General features: G+C 48.0%; 1 protein-coding gene across 1 annotated transcript; it reads right to left on the bottom strand.

Annotated features, from left to right (window-relative positions):
• Window positions 1–41: 41 nt before the first annotated feature.
• LOC135373217 (uncharacterized) lies at window positions 42–1,352 on the bottom strand. The gene has a single exon (XM_064606453.1). The coding sequence runs from the start codon at window positions 1,350–1,352 to the stop codon at window positions 42–44; it is 1,311 nt and encodes a 436-aa protein (XP_064462523.1).
• Window positions 1,353–13,234: the final 11,882 nt, after the last annotated feature.

Raw genomic sequence — 13,234 nt, forward strand, 5'->3', positions numbered from 1 at the left:
TCGTTGTCTTGTATGTCGTCGCCGACACAGTCGTGTGCTGTTTAAAAAGGAAGCGGGCAAGACGGCAACTTCTTCAAAGCTCGTTTTGTTTCGCCAACCATCCGTTCGGCTTGACCGTTGGTGGCTGGATGAAAAGGTGCACTTGTTCGATGCTTGACACCGTTTCGATGGTAGAACTGGGCCATCTCGGCAGATACAAAGTTCGGTGCGCTGTCGGAAACAACAACCCGAGGTGTGCCAAACGTTGCGAACACTTTGCGCAACTCGCCCACGATGCTGGCGGAAGTTGTGCTTTTCATTCTTCTCACCTCCAGCCACTTCGTGAACGCATCTACTACTACCAGGTAGTAGTACCCGTCCAGTGGACCCGCGAAATCTAAGTGCAGTGTGTGCCAAGGTAACTGGGCGTGCTTGAAGTGGGAATCTATGACAGCAGAAGCAGACCTCGCGTACGTTTGGCATTTGTGACACGTCTTCGCTGTCAGCTCAATGTCGCGATCCAGTCCGGGCCACCAGAAATGGCTTCTAGCCGTACTTTTCATTGCTGAGGCTCCCGGGTGGTTCGCGTGCAGCATTCTGAGAGCAAACTTGTGGGCCTGCCTTTGTATGACGACCCTAGATCCCCAAATAACGCAACCGCGGCAAATTGACAATTCACTGCTGTGTCGCTTGTATGGCTGGAAAGCATCGTCTTTCCACTGCGAAAAATCTCCAGTTTGGGCTCCCTGCAGTACCAGTAATAGCACAGTGTCCTGCTGAGTAAGTCTAGCAATGTGCTCGGCATTGAGAGGGTAACAGTCAATAGCTTCGAGCATCAACACGTCACCTGTGGACGTCTCCTGGTCGTGGACACTTGGACACTGGGGAGCGGAAGACGACTGAAAGCATCGGCATTTTGATGCTGACCACCTGGCCGATATAGTAGTGTATAATCCATACGCACTCAATAACAGGCACGACGTCGCCGTTGTTGCTGGTGATACCAGAGGAATGTTACCGAAGTTGCAGTCCTTTGCGAGTGCTCTGAGCGCGTCAGCGTACTCCGTAATAGTTTCTTGAGCAAGCTGATCTCTTTTATGAAATCGCCAGCGTCCGAGTAGCTCCGATGGTCCAGTTTCAAAATGGCGGCTGAGACGTTGCATTATCTCGTGGAACGGCACTTGTGATGGCGTCAAAGGATGAAGAAGATCCCTGACCTTATTGTATGTTTCTTCTCCGCAGAAGGTGAAGAGCAATGCTCTTTTCTTTGCTGGGTCTTGTATCTCGTTGGCTGCGAATAAAAATTCCAACCTCTCCCGCCATGAGGTCCAGTTGGAGCCAGGTACAAACTCTCCAAGCCTTGCTGAATTCATGCTTCAATCGGCTGCGTAGGTTTCTCGTCACCAGTATCACAACTTGGAGTTTATTACAGAAAATGTACCTGACTAGAACATAGCGTGTTCACCCGAACAGCGCTCAACCAACATTGCTCACGCGCCCAGATCGTTCTCTTCACTGCCCATGACCATGGGTCTGGACCCTAACAAATAGTTAACTTGTAAATGTGATCAGCACTTACGTAGATCGCTCCTCTTTCGCTGACTGATGCGCTCCGCCAGTCGCAGCATCATCGAATCACCCACGAACTGGTGGTCGTATATAACAGACATCTGAAAACCACAAAACTAAGTGTGCCTCCGGAACGAGAGGATCGCAAAATGTCACGCGGAAAATTCGTAAGATGAACTCTCACCTCAGTACCTGTAGACGTTCGGGTTGGGACAGTAGTACCTTCGATTCTCGCATACGTTGCGCAATATCCACAGCATGTGCCGCGCGAGGTGTTGCGACGCCATCTATGAGGGCTGGGTAAATGTTAGCAACGCTCTCACATTTTTCTCTAACCTATCGCTGATAACCAATGTACGGTGATTGTGGTGATTCGAGAGATAGCGATGCGCGAGGCCGAGCGTTGGTCATGGGGAAGATAATGAGAGTGATAGTGGTAGTGATAAGTATAGTAGCAGTTAGAGAAAGATGGAGACAGGAAATTTTTCGGTTACTTTCTTTTTCCTTTTTTTTGGGGGGGGGAGGTCATCAAATTAACAGTTGGGACAGGAAAACAGATTATGTTGCCCTACTTTGCATAATTATGATGGAAAATAAATGACTATATTCTGCAACTCTGTCGCCGTAGAATACCTGTGTTTCGTTTTGTTCACACGGCGACATTATTTGCTTTATTGTTATTTACTTATTTGCCTCTTATATTTTCTTTACTGCAGCAGCTACGCCAAGAATACACAGGGGAGGCAGACCCAAAATTGTGAGGACTCCAAGGACCACTTCTCTCATTCAGTCACTGAGGGCGTCACGTGACAAGCTACGAAAAAGTCTGTTTCGTGCTAGAAGAACTGCTTCGACAGCACAGCTAAGTACCATGTCAAGAGCTCAGATAATTAACGGTGCATGACGGTATATGTCAAAGGACACACTGGTACCTGCAACGTTTTCGCAAGTATGGGCGCCGGTGGCCTGAGTACTTCCGGGGTTTAGCCCTAAAATTGCACTTCATGGGGCCGAGAGCTTACAGATATTTAAGTCGGTTCCTGGCTTTGCCAACTGAGCGTACCGTCCGTACATGGCTAAAGGATTTTCATGTGGAGCCTGGAGTGCTGCCCGAAGTTCTCAATAGACTGGATGCCAAGCTTAAGGATCTACCACTGAAGGACCGTACATGCGTGTTGATGTTTGATGAGATGTCTATCAAGCAACATCTACAGTATGATCGCGGTTCTGATGTGGTGCTTGCTTTTGTTGACAATGGCCAAGAGAGAGAACCTCAGTTGGCAAACTCAGCTCTTCTCCTAATGCTGTCCGGTATCTATACAACGTGGATCCAGCCCGTAGCGTATGTTCTGTCGAAATCCGCAGCTTCAGTACATACTGTGCAGGCTCTGCTCGTACAATTGATTCAACGCTTGCAGTCAGCAAATATTTTGGTTAAGGTGGTTGTCTGTGACCAAGGTTCAAGCAACTGTGCCTTAGCTAGAAATTTGGAAGTATCCCCCTCACAGCCATATTTTCTTGTGAATGACCACAAGGTGTATTTTATGTTTGACTCTCCGCACCTTATGAAGACAATCCGGAATCTTTTGCTCAAGTAGGACCTTCTGAATGAGAGTGCTGAGACGAAGGTTCAGTGGGCTTTCATCAAACAGTTCTATGAGAGTAACTACCCCCTCAAGGCACGCCTTGCACCGAAGCTCACAGAGAACCATATCAACCCAACAGCGTTCAACCGCATGAGGGTCAAGTTTGCAACACAAGTCCTTAGTGACAGCGTGTCAGCAGGCATTGCGGTTCTCATTGTAGTGGGAGAGATGCCACCTGCTGCTGCTGCGACATCAGATTTCTTGCAACAGATGGATATTCTCTTTGATACCCTTAACAGTTCTTCAACTGCTCAGAGCGAGGACAAAAAAATGAGATATGCGATATAAGCATCTACTAAGCATAAAGAAATTTTGCAGTCTGCCGCCGAGCGAATTTCTAACTGGAAATTTATTGGTTGTGCTAGAGAGCCACCAACAGTGAATGGGTGCCAAGTAACAATTAATGCTGTGCTTGCGTTGTGGGATGACCTCCATGAGAATTCTAACTTTGAGCACCTGCTCACGAGGTGACTCACGAGGTGAGGTAGAAAACATGTTTGGACAGTTTCGGCAAATGCATGGAAGCAATGAAACACCTAATGCATTTCAGTTTGTTGCTGGTTTGAAGCATACATTGGCAAGCAAAGTTGTCAATGCGACAGGCAGGGGTAACTGCGAGGCTACCGAGCTGAGCCTAATCCTCAATGAACTAAAACGCATGCCGTTTTCTACTGTTGCATCTGTTCCAGCAGAGGAACCAGAGCATGATCTGCCTTCAAGCGAGACATTAGATGCGTCCCCTGACATTGGTCCTGCTGTTCTAAATGCGCACTTTCCATATGCAGGACACTTAGTTGAATTGTTCCTCAAAACGTCCAACTGTAGCAACTGCAGTGAACTACTCAAAGGGACACAGGATGACCTTCAGGACCCTTCTAATGTGTTTCTTTATTTGCGTGCTAATGAACAAACCTGTGTCCCTTCAAGCGCCTTCTTTGAATATTATCAGAAACTGGAGACGACATTTCAGGCAAATGTTGGTGACATATTGCACAAGAAAAATGTAAAGGCAAACTTGCTGCACATCTTAAAGCAGTCCAGTCGTGAACCCTTTTGTGATGTAGTTTGCATGACGAAATTCCATTCAATGTTTGTCATCCTACGCATAGAGAACCACTTAAGGTTGACGAATGCTGCAAACAGGCAAATTTCAATAGAGCAGCAACAGAGCAGAAGAAACCGCAAGAAACTTGCTTCATGAATACGAATGTAGATCTCGTCATATCATATTGACATTATCCAAATTTGAAGTTTCAGTACTACCGACATTTCTGAAATGTAATCCCATGCACTGTAATGCACTGCATATTTCAGTGGCTATCAGCATGGGAGAGTTGTTCTGAAAGCCTAAAGCAGCAATAATTTAGAATGGGCGCGTATGACCCCACAACTGTCTGGAGCAGAGGATTTCTTTTATTTATTTGAACAAAAAGAAAGGTTCAGTTCTGCTGTAGTAGATTCTCACATTCTTTCAGCACTGCCCTCCCTGCAAGCTGCTTTTCAGATTGGCTTTTGCTGATTAATTTCCTTCATTGTGGTAATTTGCTCTCACATCGTTCAGGGAAGGCAACAGATCAGGTTTAGACATGGTATTGGATGTTTCATATTGCATTGCTTCACTGTGCCTGCTCCGTGCTTACTGAATCCTGGTAAAACAGCGCAGGAGCTCTGAGCAGCACAGTTGATCATATAGTAAACGCGAGTTAATTAAACTAAAAAGGATGTTGATGGTTCTTTGCTTTTGCCTTTCTTGAACACTGTGCGTATAGTACATGTGACGTAGGTATTATTGATTAAAGGTTCATCAGTTGTCATGATCTAATTTTCCCACACAAACTCAAAAAAGGCATTGCTTCACTGTGCCTGCTTTGTGCTTACTGAATCCTGGTAAAACAGTGCAGGAGCTCTGAGCAGCACAGTCAATGCTATAGTAAGCTCAAGTAAGTTAAACTTCGGCGCAGCATGATCCCTGTTATCCTTGCGCCAGTATGGTCAAATCAAATCAGAGTAAGTTAAACTAAAAGGAATCCAGATGCTTTTGGCTTTTTTGAACAAAGCGTGTGTACATGTGTGGCTCGTTTATTCATAATAGATCATCATAAGCAACGATAATGTTCTATTTCTAATATTCTCATAACAACATCATAGCTCTATAGCTGCATAGTATTTTGTCTGAATCTGTACGTGGACCTCGGATTCAGATTTTAACCTTCTCAAATCGTAACATTTTCACTCCACTGTGTCTTCGTCTTTCCCCTTGTTATTTAATGCAATGCATGCTGTTGTGGATGCACGACTTCTAACCTCTCTTTTACTAGGTTATCAATTGACTTTCCATTCCTAAGCTAAACCCACTAACAGAAAATGCCAATGATGGAATGGGTCCAGTACATGATTACGATGAATGGTATTGTTGTGGCATATTAGCAACTTTGACTCTAATGTGCCAAGGCAGAGGGCCCTAGCAGAACATTCTGTGTTCAAGGTATCTGCATATTTGCAGCGCCCATATCTGAGGCATTTCGGTTTCAACTTATATAGTTCTATACATTAATTAACAGAACATAGTAGCGCATACTTTCTTCTTCTTCCACCACTAGGAACAGTGGCCACTTTCGTTCACGTTACAGCTGGCCTTTCCTTCCTCTTTTTTCGTCAGGCCATGAACCACCAAGGGACATTCTATTTAGTGTTCTATTTCAATAAGATCGCGAAAAACAGATTTTTAGCTCTTCTTTTTAGTCATTTCCCTCATTCACATGCATCCACAATCTGTACACTTTCCCTTATTTTCTCAGTGTTCTCGCATCCATCGGCGGCAACGACACACCTGGCACAGCGCAGCGTCTTCCAAAAACATAACCTGCTGTACCGCCTTGGATGTGTGGTCCGCGATTTTATTGAACTTCAAATGAAGACTGTTGGAAGACATGTGATTATGTTGAACCTTTTCAAGTCAATTCATGAGCACAAATAAATTTGCACTTCATAAACCGGTATCGCTTCCAGTTCATTAAGTGTAGTCTACACATTCGACGTGGGAAGCTGTAAAAAGCAAGCGGGCAAAAGAAAAATAAGCCCGCGACGCCAGCGGAGCTGGCGGAGCGCGGAACGAGAGCAGACGACAAAACCCAGGAGAGAAGGGGGAGGAGGTTGAGAAAGGAGGTCGGTCTGCGCATGCGCACTGGGCCCGAGCTTTTTTCCCGCGCGGCAGCTCGGGAACGCTGTGAGTGGCTCCTCGAGATCACGTGGTTTGGGCGCCCGCCATTTTCCCTGTACCATGTTCCCTGTACCGCGCATGTTTAGACTTGTTTAGCGGTGTCCCGTACCACGCCTGTTGTCGCACGTCTACCGTCGTGTGGCTAGTGGTTTTCGCCTTGATTTAGCCGCGTAGTGTTGTGCCGCTGTGGTTAGGCCTTTTCTCTCGCATGCCTAGACTTGTTGAGCAGTTCTGCCATTTTTACGTGCCGCTAGTACTTTGTTCTCTGTCTTTCTCGCATAGAGCTACGATGCTGGCGCCATCTGGTGTGATGTCTTGGAACTAGGTGGCCACCTGCCTCCGCAACCGTCGTGCCCCAGTCGCCCGCACCGGCGTGATTTCCCGCTGTCTGCTTCCTGTCTATCTAGTTTTTTTTCTACAACCCGAGTTTTACATAGAAAATTCACGACAAGTATTGTACCCAGTTAGATTTTGCACAATTTAAAAATTTTAAAAATTGAAATTAAAAAGTTACAAGTTGTAAGTAAAAAGTGCAATACTTGCCGTGGATTTTCTGTGTAAAACTTGGGTTGAATGATAGTACTAATACCGCCCACCTTCGTAACGGTAAAGAGAGTGGTGAAGGCGAAGTACAGCCCACAGGCCATTCATGCGCAGCCAACGCGCCCCCACGACATATGCGAAGGCGCAAGAAAAGATCTCGCACATTTGCGGGAAGTATTTCGAGCATGCAGTGGAGCAGCCAGGGTGTGGGCTAAACACCACATACCGCCGAAACATCGAATGTATTCTGTTCTGGCTCAGATTCTCGCGAAAGACGACCCAAAGTCTTCTCAAAACAGGCAAAACCTTAATTAAAACGAAGAAAAAGAAACCTCTCGCACCTGTTCACATAGTAACAACAGCAACAACTACATGAATGACGATGGAATGAGGTAATTCACCGCAATAATTCGACAAAATGTGCACTACCCGTGCATTTTCATGGGGAACATACCATAACGTGCAAAACATACGTTTATATGCACCATACAGAACCATTCTAAACGGCCCCAAACCACGACCAAAAATGTTTTTCATCCTCCAGATACGAAACAATATCGAGAAAAAAACAGGGTAATGAAAATGGGTATCTTGTATCATCACATTTTCTTTGTTTCACCTAAACGTGCGTAGCTTAAATAAACATTACGATGAACTATATATAACAGGACTGTCCTGGCAGTCCTGTTGAAGGCAGCACTGACTGCCGAAACGTCGACCCCTAACTATAACTGTAAATCTGTTTCTAGTACCTCTCCGTTAACTATTAATGTAATAAAAATATCAACTGTTTTAATCCTTATACGGCTTCCCAAGTCTCTTCATTACTTGTAGTCTACACATTATATACTGGAAGAAAGGGGTTCGGGCGACCGCGAAATTAAATAGGTACTAACAAAATATGAAGCAGACAACGAAGATGTAGGAAGTAGAAAAAGGGGGAGTTACTAGTAAATAAATAACTCCCCCTTTTTCTACTTCCTACATCTTCGTTGTCTGCCTCATATTTTGTTAGTACCTATATATATATATATATACAGGGTGTCCCAGAAAACGTGTCATTGAATTATAATAAAAAGACTACGCCACCTAGAATCATGCGGTCGACGGCATTTGTTCTTATTAGGTTTTTGCCACCTTGTAAAGTTAATGTCATGTACCCCAAGTTTAATTATGCAAATATTTGCGAACTCAACTCGGAAATTTGCCAAGTAAAGGTCACTTTTTTACCCCACCAATATGAAGAGCGTGCCAAATTCACTAAAATTCATGATAATTGACAGTGATATTCACGAGCTATCCCATCGGAAAAAATCGCCGAATATCATGGTTTTTGGAGCACCGGACCATAACGCGCTATGTCTTTCTGAGCGCAATCGCTCGCAGTCCGACGAAAGGAGGTTCCGAAGCCAGCCCACAGAGTGATAGTAGAAAAAGTACCAGTTCCTAAAATTGGGAGAGGGAAAGCATTATCCCAGCGAAAGTCGGACGTGATAAGCCATGCCTGCGTTATCTCTTTCTGCGATGCCGAGGTGGGCTGGGTTTCCAACCTCCTTTCGTCGGACTGACACAGATTGCGCTGAAAAATTCATCGTGCGCTATTCTGTGCGACCTTCGTAGAGCATGATGTTCGGCTATTTTTTCCGATGGGATAGCTCCTGAATATCCCTGTCAATTATAATTAATTTGAGTAAATTAGACACGCTCTTCACATTGGTGGGGTAAAAAAGTGACCTTTACTAGGCAAATTTCTGACTTAAGCTCGCAAAAATTTACATAATTAAACTTACGTTACACGACATTCTCGTGAGGAGGTGGCAAAAACCCAGTAAGAACGAATACCGTTGACCGCATGACTCTAGGTGGTGTAGTTTTTTAATTATAATTCAATGACACGTTTTCTGGGACACCCTGTATATATATATATATATATACATACAAAGGGAAAACAGCCGAAGCTCTGTAGCTGCACGTTGAGCATATGTTTACAATTTGACCGTGCACCCCCAGCCGAATACAGCTGTTTCGTCCTACTTGGGACTCGTCAGCCCGGCGTAGGGAAGTGACACGACCTTGGGTTTGCGCTGACAGTGCGTCTCGGCGAGACGTCATAGTTCCACTGTGACGACGCCACCTGTGGAGGCCGCAGTCCCAAGTCGCAAGTTTCCCAAGTCTCTTCATTACTTATAGTCTACATATATATATATATATATATATATATGTAGTATGGGTGTCCACGCTAAGTGTGAACAGATTTTTTAAAAATATATCAATCATTTTTCCGAGATGAAATCAATTGTAATATAGCATATGCTGAAGGGCACTCCCTAGGGGAGCATTAACAGACTCTTAAGGCAATGTCTTAATTAACTTTCAATAATTAACTTTTTAATTATAAAAGCTACGAAGTTGCTCCAATGAGAACATCTGATCTCTTCGGTCACCAGATATCAAAGCCGTTTTCAGAACAAAAATCCGTCCGATAGATCGTCCGCAAAAAATTCGTGAAGGAATGCCATTTCTTTCTTTGTGTGATTGATATATATTTTTAAAAATCTGTTCACACTTAGCGTGGACACCCTGTATTTATGGAGAAGTTCAAAAAAAGACGCGGAAACAGATTTTAGGGAAGTTACAAACACTAGTTTAGTACATAGGGAGACGTTAAAAAGTAAAATGGGCAAGGGGTCACGTTTCGACAGTGGCACTGTCTTCGTCAGGACAAAAGATGCGTAGCTGGTTACACATTACTTAAATAGGTTTGGTACATGACGTCATAATCGGTACGGGCACCCCACAGGCGTTTGGATGAGTCAGATTGGGGAATATTCCAGAAGGTCAAGTCCGGGTGGTGATGTCATTCGCCGTAGGTCACTGTCCGCTTTGGGGAAAATTCCAGGCAGGATGAGGGCTGCTTCAAACTTTGCTGAAAAAAAAAGAGGAAAAGGAAAACAGAACGGAAACGAAAAGGAAGAAAGTGTACCTGTCAACTTCCACCTTCGGCAGGCAGCCGGTGGAGGCATTCATCCCGCACCATCTCGCCTGTGTCAGAGGGGTGGTGAGGGGCGTCGACGTCTCTCTTCCCGCTACTGAAGTCCTCGAGCTCTTCTCTGACGCTGGTGCCCTCGACGCGTACCGCTGCAGCAGGCTTGACAACGATCGTCGTATCCCAACCCAGTCCGTAGTTGTCCGTTGAGGCTGCAGTCCCGAAGGTTAGAGCGGAACTTGACTCACTCTGCGCCATGGTTGCGTCCCTCTCTTCGTCCCTTTCTGAGACGGTCAACGCCATCTCCGGCAACAAACAAGTGGCTGTAGCCGCTGTGCCCTCTGCTGATCCTTCTCATCAGCCCTGTGAACCCAGCTCTCACTCCTGCTCATCGGCCTCCGCCCAGCCTGGCCGCGTGTGTCCGGCCTCGTCCCACGAGGCCTTGGGTGCGTCCTCCTCCAACTCCAAGCGTGACGCCTCGTCTGCGCTAATGTGGTGCAGCCCCTGCGAAAAGCCCCATGGCAAGCGGTCAAAGAAGGGTTGGGTCCGAATACTGGTGACGACGTCCTTGCTGCCGCAGTCGCTCAGTCCTTACTGGGTGATGAGTAGCCTGCGCGTCTTGCAGTGGAACTGTCTTGCGATTTCTTCATCTCTACCCGACCTCCACACGCTTGTCTCGAACTGCTCTCCTGACCTCATTCTCCTTCAAGAAACGTGGCTATCCCCCCGACGATCCTTTTCTTTTCCGGGCGTCCAGGTATTTCGCCTGGACCGGCCCGTGGGACGGGGAGGAGGTCTGTTAACGCTCATCTCCCTTCGCCTAGTGCATTCTGCCCGCGTTGTGTGGCAAACCCTGTCCCCTCTTTGCGAAGCCCTCGCGGTGCGGGTCACTCTCCCACGCTTCGGCCCCCTGGATGTCTTCAATGTGTACTGTCCGGCTGGCTTCCAGTCACCCTCGGCGCTCAGTGGGGCACTCTCTCATGTCTCTCAGCGGTACATCGTCGCCGGTGATTTCAACTCCCATCATGTTTCGTGGGGTTCCAAGACTGACTCTAGCGGCAGAGAGCTGTGGGAATGGATATGTCGGCATAACCTCAGTGTTGCAAATGATGGATCCCCGACGTTTCTGCGTGGCACCGCAAGGTCGGTGCTCGATCTCACGTTGCATTCGCCTGCAGCCCGCCTATCTTCGTGGCGCACGCTGGCCTCGGGCTCTAACAGTGACCACCTTCCCGTCTTCTTTGAAGTGGTCATACCGGCTAGACTCGCTGCTACCTCGCGCTCCCTCTGTAATTACTCCCTGCAAGACAAGAACCAGGCCCGCCTCCTGGAGGGCAGCTCTGAGCTCCCGCCCGTCAACCGTGCTATAAGTGCTGCCTCCTCGCTGACCCGCTCGATAGCGTCATCCACATTCCGCATCGACAAGCGACCGCCGTCAGGCTGTGCGCCATGGTGGAATGCTGATTGCTCAAGAGCCTACCGGCGCCGCAAGGCCGCTTGGAAACAGGTGCTCGCAAATACATGCTACGTGAATTGGAAAAATTACCAATTCCATAAAGCCGTGTTCAGGCGTACCATCTCTGCGGCAAAGCGGGCCTTTTATACTGAACGGAACACATTCCTCTCCGGCCCGAAGAACAGGAAAGCCCTACACAGGCACGTTTCCAATATCAGCAGGTCTCTCTCCTCAGGGTTCCCCCCTGACTCTCTCGGCATGTCCGATGACGCGGCGAGGGCCCAGCTGGAAGATATCGCCAGGAGTCTGGCTCTCCGCTTCCAACGCTCTACTTCCTGCGCGCGGCAGCCTCCCGTGACGTCGTCGCCCGACTTCGTTGCTGTTTCTGCAGAGGAACTTGACTCAGTGGTGCGCGCTCTCCCAAGCTCGGCTCCCGGCCCGGACGGTGTCTCAGGCAAAATGGTGAGGTCCCTGTGGGCTTCCCATCCAGAGGAGCTCCTGAACATTGCGAACGTCTCCATCGAACACTCGTGGATACCGGATGACTGAAAGGTGTCTAAGGTGGTTATAGTCAAGAAGACCGCCTCGAGGGGCTTGGCCATAGATAACATTCGCCCGATCGCCCTGACATCCGTTCTCTGCAAGACCATTGAGCAGATTCTGCACCGCCGGCTCTCTTCCTTCTTGGAAGCCTCTTCAGCGCTTAATGATAGCCAGATCGGCTTTCGCCCCCGCTGCTCAATCTGGATGGCGCACGCCAACCTGGAAAGCCAGATTTGCCTTGCGCGTGAGTGTGGGAAGATGTCTGCCCTGGTTACCTTGGATGTTGCGAAGGCCTACGATAGCGTGGAACACAACGTCCTCCTCCATTGTATGGCAGCTCTCAACATTCCCCCGTACATCGTTTCATGGGTTTGCAGCTTCCTTACTGGACGAGCATTCTTTTGCTCGGATGGACGCTTTGTCTCATCTTCGCATCCGCAGCAGAGGGACGTCCCCCAGGGGTCCGTCCTTTCGCCACTGCTGTTTAACATTTTGATGAGTTTCCTACCTCTCGACCCGGGCATCCTCACTCTGACCTATGCGGACGATATTGCCTTCTTCTCCTGCTCTCTATCGCTGCATACGCTACGTGAGAAACTGCAAGAATATCTCCTCGCGCTGTCGTCCTGGATGCGTTCCGTCCACCTCACGTTGAACGTCCAGAAATCTGCAGTCCTGGTGTTCCCCCAGACCAACTGGACTGGAGGAGCTGTGACCATCATTCTGGATGTTGCCGGCCAGACCATTCGCCAGACCAACCTGCTGCGGTACCTAGGCGTCTGGTATGATCACATGCTTCACTGGGACCATCATGTGGAAGTCATAAGCCAGAAGGCTTCGAAAGCAATTGGCACAATCCTCCGCAGCGCCAGCGCCCGCTGTGGTATGCGCAGGAGCACCCTGCTCTTCCTGTACAAGTGCTACGTACGCCCAATTCTTGAGTTTGGGTGTGTCGTCTTCTCGCACCTCCCCGACTACCGTCTGAGCAGGCTATTCGCCGTAGAAAGAAGAGCCCTCCGCCTGTGCATGGGCCTCCCCAAGTACACGGCCAACCAGGCGCTGTATTCCGAAGCCCGCATTCCCCCTCTGAAGACTCGGTTCCGCCTACTCACTGTGAACACCTTCCTCTCGCTCTGCCAGAGCCCATTAGCCACCAGACAGAACCAGTCTCTCAGGGATCGGGCCCAGTGGATCGCCCGGAGGTGGCGAAAATCCAACACCCCGCAGCTCGTCTTTGTCGAATCCCTTCTAGCCTCGCTGAATACTTCTCTGACTGCCCTTCCTGCGCCCAT

The sequence above is a fragment of the Ornithodoros turicata genome, unplaced genomic scaffold (genome assembly GCF_037126465.1).
Source record: "Ornithodoros turicata isolate Travis unplaced genomic scaffold, ASM3712646v1 Chromosome22, whole genome shotgun sequence".
Taxonomy (NCBI): Eukaryota; Metazoa; Arthropoda; class Arachnida; order Ixodida; family Argasidae; genus Ornithodoros; species Ornithodoros turicata.